The sequence below is a fragment of the Lutra lutra genome, chromosome 7, assembly GCF_902655055.1.
Source record: "Lutra lutra chromosome 7, mLutLut1.2, whole genome shotgun sequence".
Taxonomy (NCBI): domain Eukaryota; kingdom Metazoa; phylum Chordata; class Mammalia; order Carnivora; family Mustelidae; genus Lutra; species Lutra lutra.
In genome coordinates, this window is record NC_062284.1 from 44,874,233 (window position 1) to 44,887,849 (window position 13,617).

At 41.2% G+C, this 13,617-nt stretch overlaps 1 protein-coding gene across 3 annotated transcripts in view; it reads left to right on the top strand.

Annotated features, from left to right (window-relative positions):
- The first annotated feature begins 27 nt into the window (after positions 1-27).
- Positions 28-13,617, top strand: part of SNX1 (sorting nexin 1) — a 35,529-nt gene continuing 21,939 nt past the window's right edge. The window contains exon 1 of one of the 3 annotated variants that reach the window (XM_047738538.1): positions 28-159. In XM_047738538.1, the coding sequence (XP_047594494.1) occupies positions 130-159 (30 nt within the window). In that variant the 5' untranslated portion in view covers positions 28-129. Of the gene's footprint in view, positions 160-215; positions 246-1,731; positions 1,990-13,617 lie in introns of those variants that run through there. The other 2 variants (XM_047738539.1, XM_047738537.1) reach the window with 2 other exon arrangements.

Consider the following 13,617-nt stretch of genomic DNA (forward strand, 5'->3'; position numbering starts at 1 on the left):
ACCTAGGGAAGGGGCCCGCGGAGACTACATGCCCCGGCATGCTTTGCTCGGTTTCGGCGGGACAAGAAGAAAAAAAATTCCTTCCAGCACGTGAGGCGCATTGCGTGCTGGGACGAATGGAACAAGGAGATGTATTCTGGTATTTGTAGTCTATGTCGGGTAAGAGCGGGTAGGTAACGGTCTGTTACCCGCCACTGTTTGCCTCATTCACCGCCCTCGATAAGCTGCAAATGAATCCTGAAGAGGTACGGGAAAGGAGATCTTGATTTCTTTTGGTGGAGGAGCGTATGAAAGGACAGTCTACTGTTATATCTCTGAGGGAGCCGCTTCCAGCCAGATTCTTACTTCCTAGTCACGCCGGAAGTGAGTTTCCGTTGCCGTGAAACGGAAGGTCTTGAGAATCTACTGAGGTTGGTTAGGCGTCGCGGGGCGGGGAGGGTTTTTTGATTTTACTCGCCTCAGAGGCTCTTAGGCCAGCACCTTTCCTCACTACGAGCTGCGTATTTCTGTCAGTCGCCTTCAGAGACAACTAACAACGAAAGAGCTTTCCTCGTGCCCAGGATATCCAGTAGTGACATACTGGAAATCCTCATCCTAAAAAGAATGTCTTAAGTCCTCTCATGTTCGTACCTGTGATGAATGCCAGGAACAAATGATGATGTTAGTTTTATCCATCCCTCCCTCCAAGCTTCAAGCTTTTATTGGCCACTTACTTTGCCAGACTTAGTGTATAGGCAGTGAGAATGCAAAGGTAGGAGGCGGTCCCTGCCCTCAAACAGCTCATAGACCTGTGAGGGAACTAATCCCTGATGTTGAAGAATTTGCAATTAGAAACAAACCTTTTGTCACACTTGATACCAAATGTCATCTCTTCTCTATTGAAAAGAAAGTCAGGGTCATTGTGCAGAATTACTCTACGCTAACATATCCCGTTTATCTTTAAACTTTTGCTTTATTGTTTGGCTGATTTAGATTTTCGGCTCACCAGACAGGTGAGTAGTTTGGGTCCCAGGAAAATTGTGTTCAGAGTTTAAGAATTTCCCTGCCATCTGTTCCACTCCACTCCACAGCAATGAAGAGGATAACTTTAACTTCCTTATAACCAAATTTAGGGCATTTGGGTCTCACCTCCTGTGAGGCCTCCCTACATCTCCAAGCATAATTGATACCCTCTTTCACTGAGCTCCCAGAGCACATTACAGCACTGAACACATTGAAATTGTTCATTTACACGCCTGTCTCCCTCAAGTGCCTAGTGGATCAGGAGCTTATTTCTGTATTTCAAACGCATAGTAGGGTACCAGGCACACAGTAGATGTTCAATATATATTTCTTGAATGAATTAACTAAACGCTTCCCGAAGAATAAATGGTGAAACTACTGCCGCCTGTTGAGAGACCGCAATCAAAATATTTACTGAATCTCAACGAGAGCACTGTGCTTGGCAGAGGTAGGTGGCATGTAGAGGAGTTTTCAAACTCCTTTATTTCGAACATCTTCTTAAGAAGGCTGTTGGCTACAGCTACCCAGAACACAAAGGGCCTTGGGAATCTGAGCATTCTCTACCCAAGCTAGCTCCTCCTTTTCCGCCCCACTCTCCCACTTGGTTAAGATCTCAGCGTCCGAATGCCGGGCTCGGATTTGTTGGGTAGGAGTTTGGGGCCGCCCCGCCCCGCCCCCAGCGTCCAGGCTCCGCCCCTGAACCCCCGCCCTGTGCGTCCCGCAGGGTTGGTCACGACGATCCCACTCCTCGTTCATCTGGAACGTTTTGCTCGCGGCGCTATTTCTCTATAAAGTTGTTGTTGCGGCTTCCGCCGCGGGTGGAGGAAGATGGCGTCGGGTGGTGGTGGTTGTAGCGCTTCGGAAAGATTCCCTCCGCCTTTCCCCGGCCTGGAGCCGGAGTCGGAGGGGACGGCCGGAGGGTCAGAACCCGAGGCTGGGGACAGCGACACCGAGGGGGAGGATATTTTCACCGGCGCCGCGGCGGCCGTGAGTTCCCACCCTTCGGGGCGGGCGGGCGCCCCAAAAGGGAAGAGAGGCTAAGGGAGGGTCGAGGAAGCTGGGCAGAATGGGCCCGTTGAGACCCTGCGTTGGTGACGGTAGTCGCGTCTTGAGAGCTCTTAATGAATGCTAAGATATTAGGGGCCTGACTTCCAGGTCCCTGGGCCGGACGGTGAGGAGCGAGGGGTGTGGTGGCTTCTCCACCCTGGTCCCTGACAGCGAAGAGACGCCCAGGCCGGCATTTGGCCCTGCCGTGTGTTGACCCCAAGGACCCAGGGGGTGGTTTTGTGGTCTTTTCCTGGCGGCCTGATTTAATAGGTCAAGATAAGGAGATGGGATGTAGACTTTTCTTTCCCTAACCTTACTGCTCCTAGGACAAATAGTCTTATCTGGAGTGGCTCAGGACAGTGACCCGCCCACAAATCCTTTCATTAGCTCAAAACTTAACCGTTAATTACCAAAGGCCCATTGTGGATCTAGTTTATAAGCGTTAAGCTGACATCCTCTGATCTCTAAGGAAAATCCTGCCAGAAGTCTGTTGAAAAAAAGGCCCTGCCAGATAAATCACTGCATAGATGACAAGCTTTGTCCCTTTTAAAGAGATGTATTAAAATGCTGAAGTACCTCTGTGCGATTAAATCTCTAAACGTGAGGAGGAAATGGTGTTTCCCTTAGTAATATCCAGGTTTCTAATAAGAGGTGTTGGGGGAAAAACTGATGTTTATATGTGGAATGTGAAAATCAGTAATCAGTTCTGGAACCAGTGAAGATGTTTTGGGTTGTTTTATAAGAATACTGACTCATAACCACTTGGTACAGTTCGTTCCAGTTTGAAAACTTCTTCAGGGCTAGGTCTGTGAATTTATGTACTATTCTGTCTTGGATAATACTTTTTGTAGTAGCTGTTCAGTAAGTAAGTGACTAAATAAAACAGCTGTAAATTCTTTATGCGCCATGTGTCTGAAAAAGGTTGAGGCTTGTATCATTTCTGTCAGAGGTTAAGTTTCTAGGAAATATCTTTGGTGACATCTTTAGAGTTTTCCCTATACTGTATTCTGGAATTGAATTCATAATCCCAGCTCAAGAAGTACTTGTTGATACTAATATAAATGCTTAAACTGTCTAATGAAGTCTCTATTATTCTAAGAAATAACTCTTGCTGATTAATTTAGTCTTTCTGTATCTCACTTAAAACAAATTTTTGGTCTTTTCCTTTGGTAATTCTCCCATAAGTCATGGAGAAGAGCTACTGTTAATAATAGCTACTGGGATGGTAGATATTCAGACCAAATACCTGAAAATAGACACTCTGACATTGAAAGTGACTAGTCACATAGGCAAATGAGGATTTATTTTCCAAAAAGGGCCCTGAAAGGGCAAGGAATTGTTTTCTAGAGGTTTCTAAAAGAAGTTGAAGAGGCAGTGACTTGCTTCATCAGATTACTTTACAGAGGCGTCAGTACTTCTCTCGTCTAAGAGACTCACAGTCTCTTAGACTGTGTGAAAGTACTTTGCTTTTAATTTCCAAAGGGAGGAGGAAGGACTCTGAATGAACTTGTTCTACCACAGAAAGCATTATTTTTAGTTAGATTTTGATCCAGGAAAATTGAGTTGCTGGGGAAACTAAAATGCCACCTGTAAGCCATTTTTTGAGCTGCCTGTTCTGATGTTAATCTTCAGGAAGCCAAGACTCCCAAGATTTCTCACTAGTTAAACTGTGAATTTCTTGTTTAAAAGCCATTAAATACAAATTATATTCCAGTAAATGTTTTAGTTGTGAGCCAGTGTGAAAAGTTAGAGGATTGCAGTGCTTCTGTGTCTTAAGGAATAACATTGAAGAATAAGAACAACAGCTTTGAAGGCTTATTTAAATCCACCCAGGTTCTTTTACTTGGGCAAGATACTTAATTAGGCTGTGTGGTTTCCTCACCCATAAAATGTGAATAATAGCATTTATGCCCACCATTATTGTGCAGATTAAATTTGAATCAGTGAAACACTTGTGAAACAGTTGAGCATTGTAAACTAATTACTGTAACCCATGGAATCTAATAATGGGTTAGAAAAGTTATATTTATTAACTCTAAAAATGGTTAATATAGTTTATCAAAATCAAACTAGTAATAAGATTGATTTAACTAAAAGTCATCAAAGGCATTTAATGACTTCAGTGGTATCTTACTAAGTTTACCTTCATATATTGTGTTTTGTTGGGTGTTGGCGGTAGAGGGAGTGGTATTAAAAAATTGGGAAGCTGAGGCATATAAAATTTAAAATTTATGGTATGCATGTAATTTCCTGGACATTGATGTAACAGCTGCTGTTGTTAATCATCCCATCTGCTCTCTTTTAGGGCCCAAGAGGCTTTGTTACTACAGTAATAAAAGTACGATTTATAATCAAAAGAGCAGCCCATGATAGGCATTTCAAAATCAACAAACCACAGTTACCCAAAAGGATAGACTGGAGTTCAAAGGATTTTTAAAACAAATCTGAGTATTTAAAGGATTACTAAGTCTAAAACAAATCTGAAAGCATTGCCTTAAGATTGAGAACCAGCTGGGAAATATCTTAAGATGATTCTTAAGAATACTTAAGACTTTACGTCTTTCTGCTTCTTACTTTGTGGGCATATCTATAAAAAGGTTACAATTCTAAATGTATTATCTGAATCTTTGACTGGACCTGAATCTAGATACACAGCTTTTTAGTTAAAACTTTCTTAGTTCTAGGATGGATTACTTTTTCTCCTTAATTAAATGAGCGAGCCATTTTTTTTGGCCCTCCTAAATCTTAAAATTACATTAAAAAGACTGAATGGCATACATATTTCTGTGCCTCATTTGACTTCAGTGGTCTTACTTGCATACTTCTAACACTGAATGATAGAGTTGAAGCAAGTTCTTTATTTGCCCTCCCAGGAATTCTAATATGCCCATCTCTTTTTAGCAGTATGCCAGGACCACAAGTAGATATGCCCTCTAAATGAAAGAGAACTGCAGAGGCCTTTCTAATGCTAAGAGAAAGGAGGCAAACATTGATAAATGATAACCTCACTTCAGATTTTGGCCAAATCTGGTAACTACTACTTCCAGTGATCTATCAGACCAATTAGAGTTTTTTCCCACTACTCTTAATCTTGAATTGAAACTCTAATAATTACAGAAATGGCTAGAAAACATAAAGAGGGGGGCGCCTAGGTGGCTTAGTTGGTTAAGTGTTCAACTCTTGATCTCAGGGTTGCGAGTTCAAGCCTTGCTTTGGGCTCCATGCCCAGCATGGAGACCACTTAAATTAAAAATAAATAAATAAAAGTAAAAAACAGAATAAAGAAGAAATAGCAGGAGACTTCAAAAGTCATGTATTGAACACTTAGTCTTTGATTAATAAAGACTTATTTACATAGTCTCACTGATGTTTAAATCAAAAGAATAACATAACTTTTATTGGTATTCAGAAGTCACAGATAGCAAGTGGCTTCTGATTGACAGTGTTTTATAGACTACAGGGAATTATATAAAGGTAAGTTATGTATTAATATTTAGACAGGAAAGGACATGTTATTTTTAGAATCCAGCCTACATCTGTTATCAATATAATAATGTATCCTGAAGGAGAATAAATCAGGTTTTCTTTATTGTGGTATGAAACATACAACAAAATTTACATAAACCTTTTTAATTTTACTGTTCAGTAGTGTTAAGTATACTCACATTTTGCAACAGATCTCCAGAACTTTTTCATTTTGCAATTCTGAAAATCAGTACCCATTAAATAACAGTTCTTTTTTCCCTCCACTCCTAAGCCCCTGGTAACCACCATTCTACTTTCTGTTTCTGTGAACTTGACTAGTTTAGATGACCTCATGTAGGTGGGATCATGCATTATTTGTCCTTTTGTATCTGGCTTATTTCACTTAACATAATACCCTCAAGAGTTCATCCATGTTCCACTATGCATCAGAATTTCCTTCTTTTTTAAAGTTGCATAATAGGGGCACCTGCTCTGCCTTCAGCTCAGGTCATGATCCCAGCATCCTGGGATCGAGCCCCGCATCGGGCTCTCTGCTCAGCAGGGAGCCTGCTTCCACCTCTCTCTCTCTGCCTGTCTCTCTGCCTACTTGTGAGCTCTGTCAAATAAATAAATAAAATCTTTTAAAAAATTTTTAAAATAAAGTTGCATAATATTCCATTGTATGTGCCACATTTTATTTACCCATTCATTCCTCAATGGACATTTGGGTAGCTTCTACCTCTTGGCTCTTGTGAATAGTGCTGCTGTGAACACAGGTGTGTAAAGATCTTTTTTTTTTTTTTTTAAAGATTCTATTTATTTATTTGACACAGAGACAGATCACAAGTAGGCAGAGAGGCAGGCAGAGAGAGAGAGGGGGAAGCAGGCTCCCCGCCGAGCAGAGAGCATGATGCGGGGCTCGATCCCAGGGTCCCGGGATCAGACCCGAGCCGAAGGCAGAGGCTTTAACCCACTGAGCCACCCAGGCGCCCCAAGATCTTTTTAAACCCTTCTTCAGTTCTTTTAGGTACACACGGAAGAGGGATTGCTGGATCATATCATAGTTCTATTTTTAATTTTTTGAAGAATTTCCCTACTATTTTTCATTTGTACTCTTTTTCAATCCCAGGACCAGTATATTTCCTTTTGTGTGCTTATAGGAAAACTTCTTTAGATCTGGACAGAGTATGGTAATTTTATTAAAGGCTTAAAGAGATTGATAGTTTAGCTGGCTAATATTTTAATTCTGTTCTGCAAAATCCATGGTGACTGTTCCCAAGTAAATAACATGTCCTCAATAAGTTTTTTATAACATCCCTTCTCTAGTCTTTTTTTTTTTTTTTTAAACTATTACTCATTTGAGAGAGAGAGAACGCTCACAGGCGGTATGGGAAGGGACAGAGGGAGAAGCAGACTCCCCGCTGAGCAGGGAGCCAGATCCAGGCCCAATCACAGGATCCAGAGATCATGACCTGAGCTAAAGCAGATGCTTAACCAAGTGAGCCACCCAGGCACCCCACTTCTCCATTCTTAAATAGACTTAGAAAGTTAATCTAGGTAGCAATATAGTTAAACAACAGTTTACTGCTTAGTGTCTTTAGTTAATGGTGTCATAGCAATTAGTCATGGATAATTTATTATGTTCCTCTAATGTGTAGTATTTTCTATAGGCATATTTTCTCAAACACTTGTTTTTGGAGCTAATATCACATTAGGTGGTCAGATCTAACTACTAAATGATTAGTAGTTGGTCCCTGGGTGGCTCAGTCAGTTAAGTGTCTGCCTTTAGCTCAGGTCATCATCTCAGAGTCCTGGGATCAAGTCCTGCATTGAGTGGGGCTCCTTTGCCTTCTGCCCCTTCTTCCTCCCACCCTTCCCCCCTGGACACTCTTGCTAGCAGGCCTGCTCAGTCTCTCTCTCTAATAAATAAAATCTTAAAAAAAGATGGTAGTTGAATTTCCTCATTTTTCACATAGGTCTGCTAGATATGTTCTTGAAAAAGTCAGCAAAACACCAAAGATTCATTTTTTTTTTAATTTTTTTTAAGATTTATTTATTTGGCAGACAGAGATCACAAGTAGGCAGAGAGGCAGGCAGAGAGAGAGAGGAAGGGAAGCAGTCTCCCTGCTGAGCAGAGAGCCCGATGCGGGGCTCGATCCCAGGACCCTGGGATCATGACCTGAGCTGAAGGCAGAGGCTTTAACCCACTGAGCCACCCAGGCGCCCCCCAAAGATTCATTTTAATGCTCAGCTCCGATTGTAAACAAGTTTCACTTCTAAAAAGTTTAGATTTTCTTGAAGTACATAGAATCATTAATTTCTTGATCATAGGATTGTGCTAGCAGGTAACCTAGCTTTCAGGATTATGCAGGAAAACTAACAAAAGTAGTTACAAAGCACTTTTGGAGGTAGAGGAATGAGAAAAGACTTTTAAAGATGACTAGCAAGAACTCAACTTCAGGGGCACTTGTGTGGCTCAGTCGGTAAAGTGTCTGCCTTCGGCTCAGGTCATGAACCTGGAGTTCAGGATCAAGCCCCATGTAGGGCTCCCTGCTCAGCAGAGAGCCTGCTTCTCCCTCTGCTCCTCACCCTGCTCATGCTCGCTCATTCTCTGTCTCTCACTCTCAAATAAATACATTAAATAAAGGAAAAAAAAAACCTTAACTTAAAATGTATTTAAAATTATACTTGGGGGGGGCGCCTGGGTGGTTCAGTGGGTTAAGGCCTCTGCCTTCGGCTCAGGTCATGATCCCAGGGTCCTGGGTTCGAGCCCCCTGTCGGGCTCTCTGCTCAGCAGGGAGCCTGCTTCCACCTCTCTCTCTGCCTGCCTCTCTGCCAACTTGCGATCTCTGTCAAATAAATTTAAAAATATAAATAAATAAAATTATACTTCGGGGCTTATGGGAGAAGTAATAAAGGTTGCAGTCAGATTTCTGGTTTCTGTAGGGAGTTCTGCTCTTTGCTTATTCAGGTGTTGGGGTAGTTCTGATGACCTAGCCATTTGTGATTTGTTTGGTTGGGAGGGGAGAGAGGAAAAAGAATACTCTAACTTCTCTCTTGGTCCTCAAATCTTCTCTGCTGTCTTGAGTAACTGTTGGCATAAATAAATCATGAGTAGTTAATAGTTACTAGAGCAAGTAGCCATAAGTATCTGATCTCCAGGAAAAGCCTGTTGCTCAACTTTTCTGGCTTATTCTCTTGCTTAGTCAAGTGAATTGCTGGGGCTTCATTCTGCTTTCAGAGCAGATTTAAACGGGTTTTGCTTTTTCAAAATGGAAGTTAATACACTCGTTCAGACTCTGATCCTTCTGCAGTTTTCTGGGCCTTCTAAGTTATATTAGTTTGAAACCCAAAAAGTTTAGTAGGGAAATTACACCATAAAATTCAGTAGATGATAGCTAAATTTTGGTAGACCATAGTCTGCCCTGTCACTTTGAGGTCTCTCATTTTCCCCACCCTTCCAGATTCCCCTTTTCTATTTTCATTAGTCTTAGAGGGACTAGCTTAGAGGTTCTTTACCTTTTTGTGTCGTGGACCCATTAGCAGTCCAGTGAACCTGGGACGCCTGGGTGGCTCAGTTAGTTGGACGACTGCCTTCGGCTCGGGTCATGATCCCGGAGTCCCGGGATTGAGTCCCGCATCGGGCTCCCAGCTCCACGGGGAGTCTGCTTCTCCCTCTGACTTTCTCCTCGCTCATGCTATCTCTCACTGCCTCTCTCTCAATAAATAAATAAAAATCTTTAAAAAAAAAAAAAGTCCAGTGAACCCTATGGATCCATTATCAGAATGTTTTTACGTGTATAAAATACATAAGATTACAAGGAAACCAATTACATAGAAATGCAGTTAGCAAAACATTAGAACAATTTTATGTTTGCAACATGTGCTTTTTAATGCTTACATATTAAGATGTAGGGATAGTTATAACTACCATAATTTTTTAAAAATACAGATGACCATAAATGATATTTTGAGAACTATAACTATTGTGATATCAAATAATATCTAATTTCCACCATAGTGTCAAATACTGCTAATTACTGTTGTGGTTTTTTGGCCTATCTTTTAATTGAAGAAAATGCTGAATCTCAGTTAGAAATTAGTGAAAATGAAATTGTAATTTTATTCCCATCTAAGTTCTAGACATCTCCTGATCCCAGGATAAGAACCCCTACTTAAACTCCTTTAGCTGTGAAGGGGGGTAAAATTGTGAAGTCCTTTGGGTTAATTGAATATTTAACCAGTTTGTAGGGTAAGATGCACACTATTACCAAATTTAATGGACACTAAATTCCATTCTCCCAAGTCCAGAAGCTTTTAGTGCATCTGTGCCATTTTTGAAATGTGGCAGTGGCATGTGAGAGTGGAGTCACTGCCTGTGGTAAGTAAAATAATTGCCTTCTCCCTAAGATGTCCACCTCCTAATCCCAGAAGCTGTGGATCTATTAGGTTACAAAGCAAAGAAGGATTAAGGTTGAAGATGGAATTAAGATTGCTAATCAGTTGACATTAAGGTAGAGAAATTAGCCTGGGTTATCTGAATGAACCCAATATAATCACAAGGATCCTTTAAAAATAGAAGACTGGGGGCACCTGGGTGACTCAGTGGGTTAAGCCTCTGCCTTCAGCTCAGGTCATGGTCTCAGGGTCCTGGGATCGAGGCCCACATCGGACTGTCTGCTCAGCTGGGATCCTGCTTCCCCCTTTCTCTCTGCTTGCCTCTCTGCCTACTTGTGATTCCCCCCCTCCCCATCAAATAAATAAATAAATAAATAAATCTTTAAAAAAAAAAAAAATAGAAGACTGAAGAGTGTCAGAGAGTGGCTGTGGAAATGAGTACCTGCAGAAGAAAGGCAAAGAGAGATGTGACATTGTTGGTTTTGAAGATGGAGGAAGCAGGCCATGAGCCAAGAAATATGGATTGCTTTTAGAAGCCAGAAGGTCAAAGCAACAGATTCTTCCATAGTACCTCCACAAAGGAACATAACTGTGGTTGACACCTTGATTTTAGCCCATTGAGACCTGTATTGACTTCTACAGAACTATAATACCTTTGCATTGTTTAAACTGTTAAATTTGTGGTAATTTTGTGTTGCAGTGATGATAGAAAATGAATACACCACTCCACTTAGTTTATTCATCTGTAGAAATAAACATGGCAAATAGAACAGTATTCCATGCCAGAGTCTGCCAGGGTGATTTTTTTTTTCATTTTTTTTTTAAAGATTTTATTTATTTATTTGACAGACAGAGATCACAAGTAGGCAGAGAGGCAGGCAGAGAGAGAGAGAAGGGAAGCAGGCTCCCTGCTGAGCAGAGAGCCCGATGCGGGGCTCGATCCCAGGACCCTGGGATCATGACCTGAGCCGAAGGCAGAGGCTTTAACCCACTGAGCCACCCAGGCGCCCCTGCCAGGGTGATTTTTAAAGACTTTGTGACTGCCCTGTTATCTAGGTATAACTTCTGGGCCTGACTTTTTCCTAATTGTCCTTGCCTTGTTACATTAGTATGATCACACAATTGTGTAGCTATATCTTGCCTTACTAAATTACATTAATTTTTCACTAGAAGATGAGTACTCTAGTCCTCCAGAAGCACAGTTTATTATAGCTTTTAATTTGGATTCACCCTCTAAATGCAGTTGAGAATTTTAATGGTACTTGTCTTTTGAGGTCCCTTGAAGAATGCAAGGATTCAGCATAGAGCAGTTGAGGAACATAAGGAAGAATCACCACTCAGTGACCTAAAGGGAAGTGATGCAGAATCACAGCTCTACTTTTCAGGACTAAATGGCTTTGTTAGCTATGAGGGAGAGCAGACCCAAGTCTGTCCTTCCCTGAGCTAAGAACATTGTGTTAATGGCCTGGCCTCGTGGTTTGAGGCTGCTAATTGGTGAGGAATACCTCTTTGCTCTTAACACAAGTGCTCTCTTGCTGTAGCTCTTTCTAGTGCCTCTCTGAGAGGTAGATTTGGCTGTCTGTGTGCCTTCTAATTCTGAACAGAAATACTTGAACTTTTAAGTAGGCTTATCAGTGGAACCACCTGCTAGAATTAACAGCCAAAAGGAGTCAGCAAGGGTTGGGTATCCTAGCCTAGGATTCTCTCACTAAAGAAACTATATCTCCCTTATTTCAGAAAAGGGAGCAGGAGAAGGTGGCGGGACAAGGGGAAGCAGGCAGGGCTGGCTATAATTTGCTTTACTAACTATATCACAAACACACCATTTTCATCATAGAAAATAGTTTTATCTGTTGCCTAGAAATTTAGCTCCCCTTAATAGAGGGATAGTTTTGTGATGTACTGGTGATTCAGAGATTTTTCAAATATGAATTATAAGTAAAGGTTATTTTTAGTATTGAGTTTGCAACTCAGTATAATCTGTGTGCCTCTTCCCTTCCCTCAGAATGAGTCCTTCCTGAAATTTAGCTGTTGATTTTAAATTAGCTTTTTATTTATTTTTTACTTACTTTTTTTAAGTAGCTGTCATACCTAGCATGGAGCCCAGCATGGGCCTTGAACTCTCAACCTCATGAGATCAAGACCTGAAGTGAGATCAAGGGTCAGATGCTTAACCAACTGAGCTGCCCAGGTGCCCCCAAATTAGCTTTTTAGTATAAATCAATAATAATGATTAAAGATTAGACTTTTATTTTATTTTATTTTTTTTTTAAAGATTGTGTTTATTTATTTGACAGACAGAGAAAGAGAGATCACAAGTAGGCAGAGAGAGAGGCAGAGAGAGAGGAAGGGAAGCAGGCTCCCCACCCAGCAGAGAGCCCGATATGGGGCTCGATCCCAGGACCCTGGGATCATGACCTGAGCCAAAGGCAGAGGCTTTAACCCACTGAGCCACCCAGGTGCCCCAAGATTAGACTTTTAAATCTGGGGCAAAACATATGAAATGTGTTATAAAGCCCAGATAGATATTATTTTGATAAGCTATTATTATAAACTCTAGTCTCATGGAAGACTTGTTTTCTATTAAAGTTCTGTTAATCTGAAGATTAACAGGGAAGGAAGAATACGTTGTCCATTTCTTATATGTAAAGTAGTTTTCAGCGGCACCTAGGTGGCTCAGTCAGAGATGGGCTTTGACTCAGGTCATAGTCTTGTGGTCCTGGGATCAAGCCTCACATCACGCTTCCTGCTCAGTGGTGAGTCTGCTTCTCCTTCTCCCGCTGTGATCTCTCTTGATCCTCTGTGATCTCTCTTGATCCCTCTGTGATCACTCTCAAATAAAATTCTTTATTTTTTTTAAAGATTTTATTTATTTAACGGAGAGAGGGACAGCGAGAGAGGGAACACAAGCAGGGAGAGTGGGAGAGGGAGAGGGAGAAGCAGGCTCCCCACCGAGCAGGGCTGGATCCTAGGACCCTGGGATCATGACCTGAGCCAAACCGGATGCCCAAAGATTGAGCCACCCAAGCGCCCCTAAATGAAAATCTTTACAAAAAAAAAAAAAAAAAAAAGTTTTTAGCTTTTACTGAATCTGATTTTAAGTAAAACTTGAGAATAGTATGCCTCCAAGACTTATTGTGTGCTGAGTACTTCCCAGCCTAAAGAAATAAGCTTAGCTTGTCCAAATTACTCATCTGAAAATAAATTTCATAAGGTCCAAAATAAAACAGATGTGAAAAGAGATAAAGTTGGGAGGGGAACTATACAATATGCCCTAGAGAGGGTTATGTAAGAAACTTAGGTAAACTTAGATACACTTATGTAAGAAAAGTGTACATCTAAGTGTTGACTTGGAAAAATGGGCAGAGGATATCAAGACAAGTCACAGAGATTCAAATGGCCAGTAAACATGTGGAAGCAAGACTTTTCAGACCTGTCAACCTGGCAAAGATTTTTTAAAAGAAAGAATTCGGGGTACCTAGCTGGCTCAGTCAGTAAAGCACATGACTCTTGATCACAGGGTTGTAAGAAGGTAGTTGACAATATGTGAGGCAAAAGGGAACTGTGGGTTTTAATTTTGTTCTATTATTTCTTGTCTTTACCTCTATAGTAATTTTGTTGATGAAGATTGTGGAAGCACCTAGAAAACAGGATCACTGTCTCTGAGTTGGTATAACATTTAAGCATATATATTTAAGTATTAAA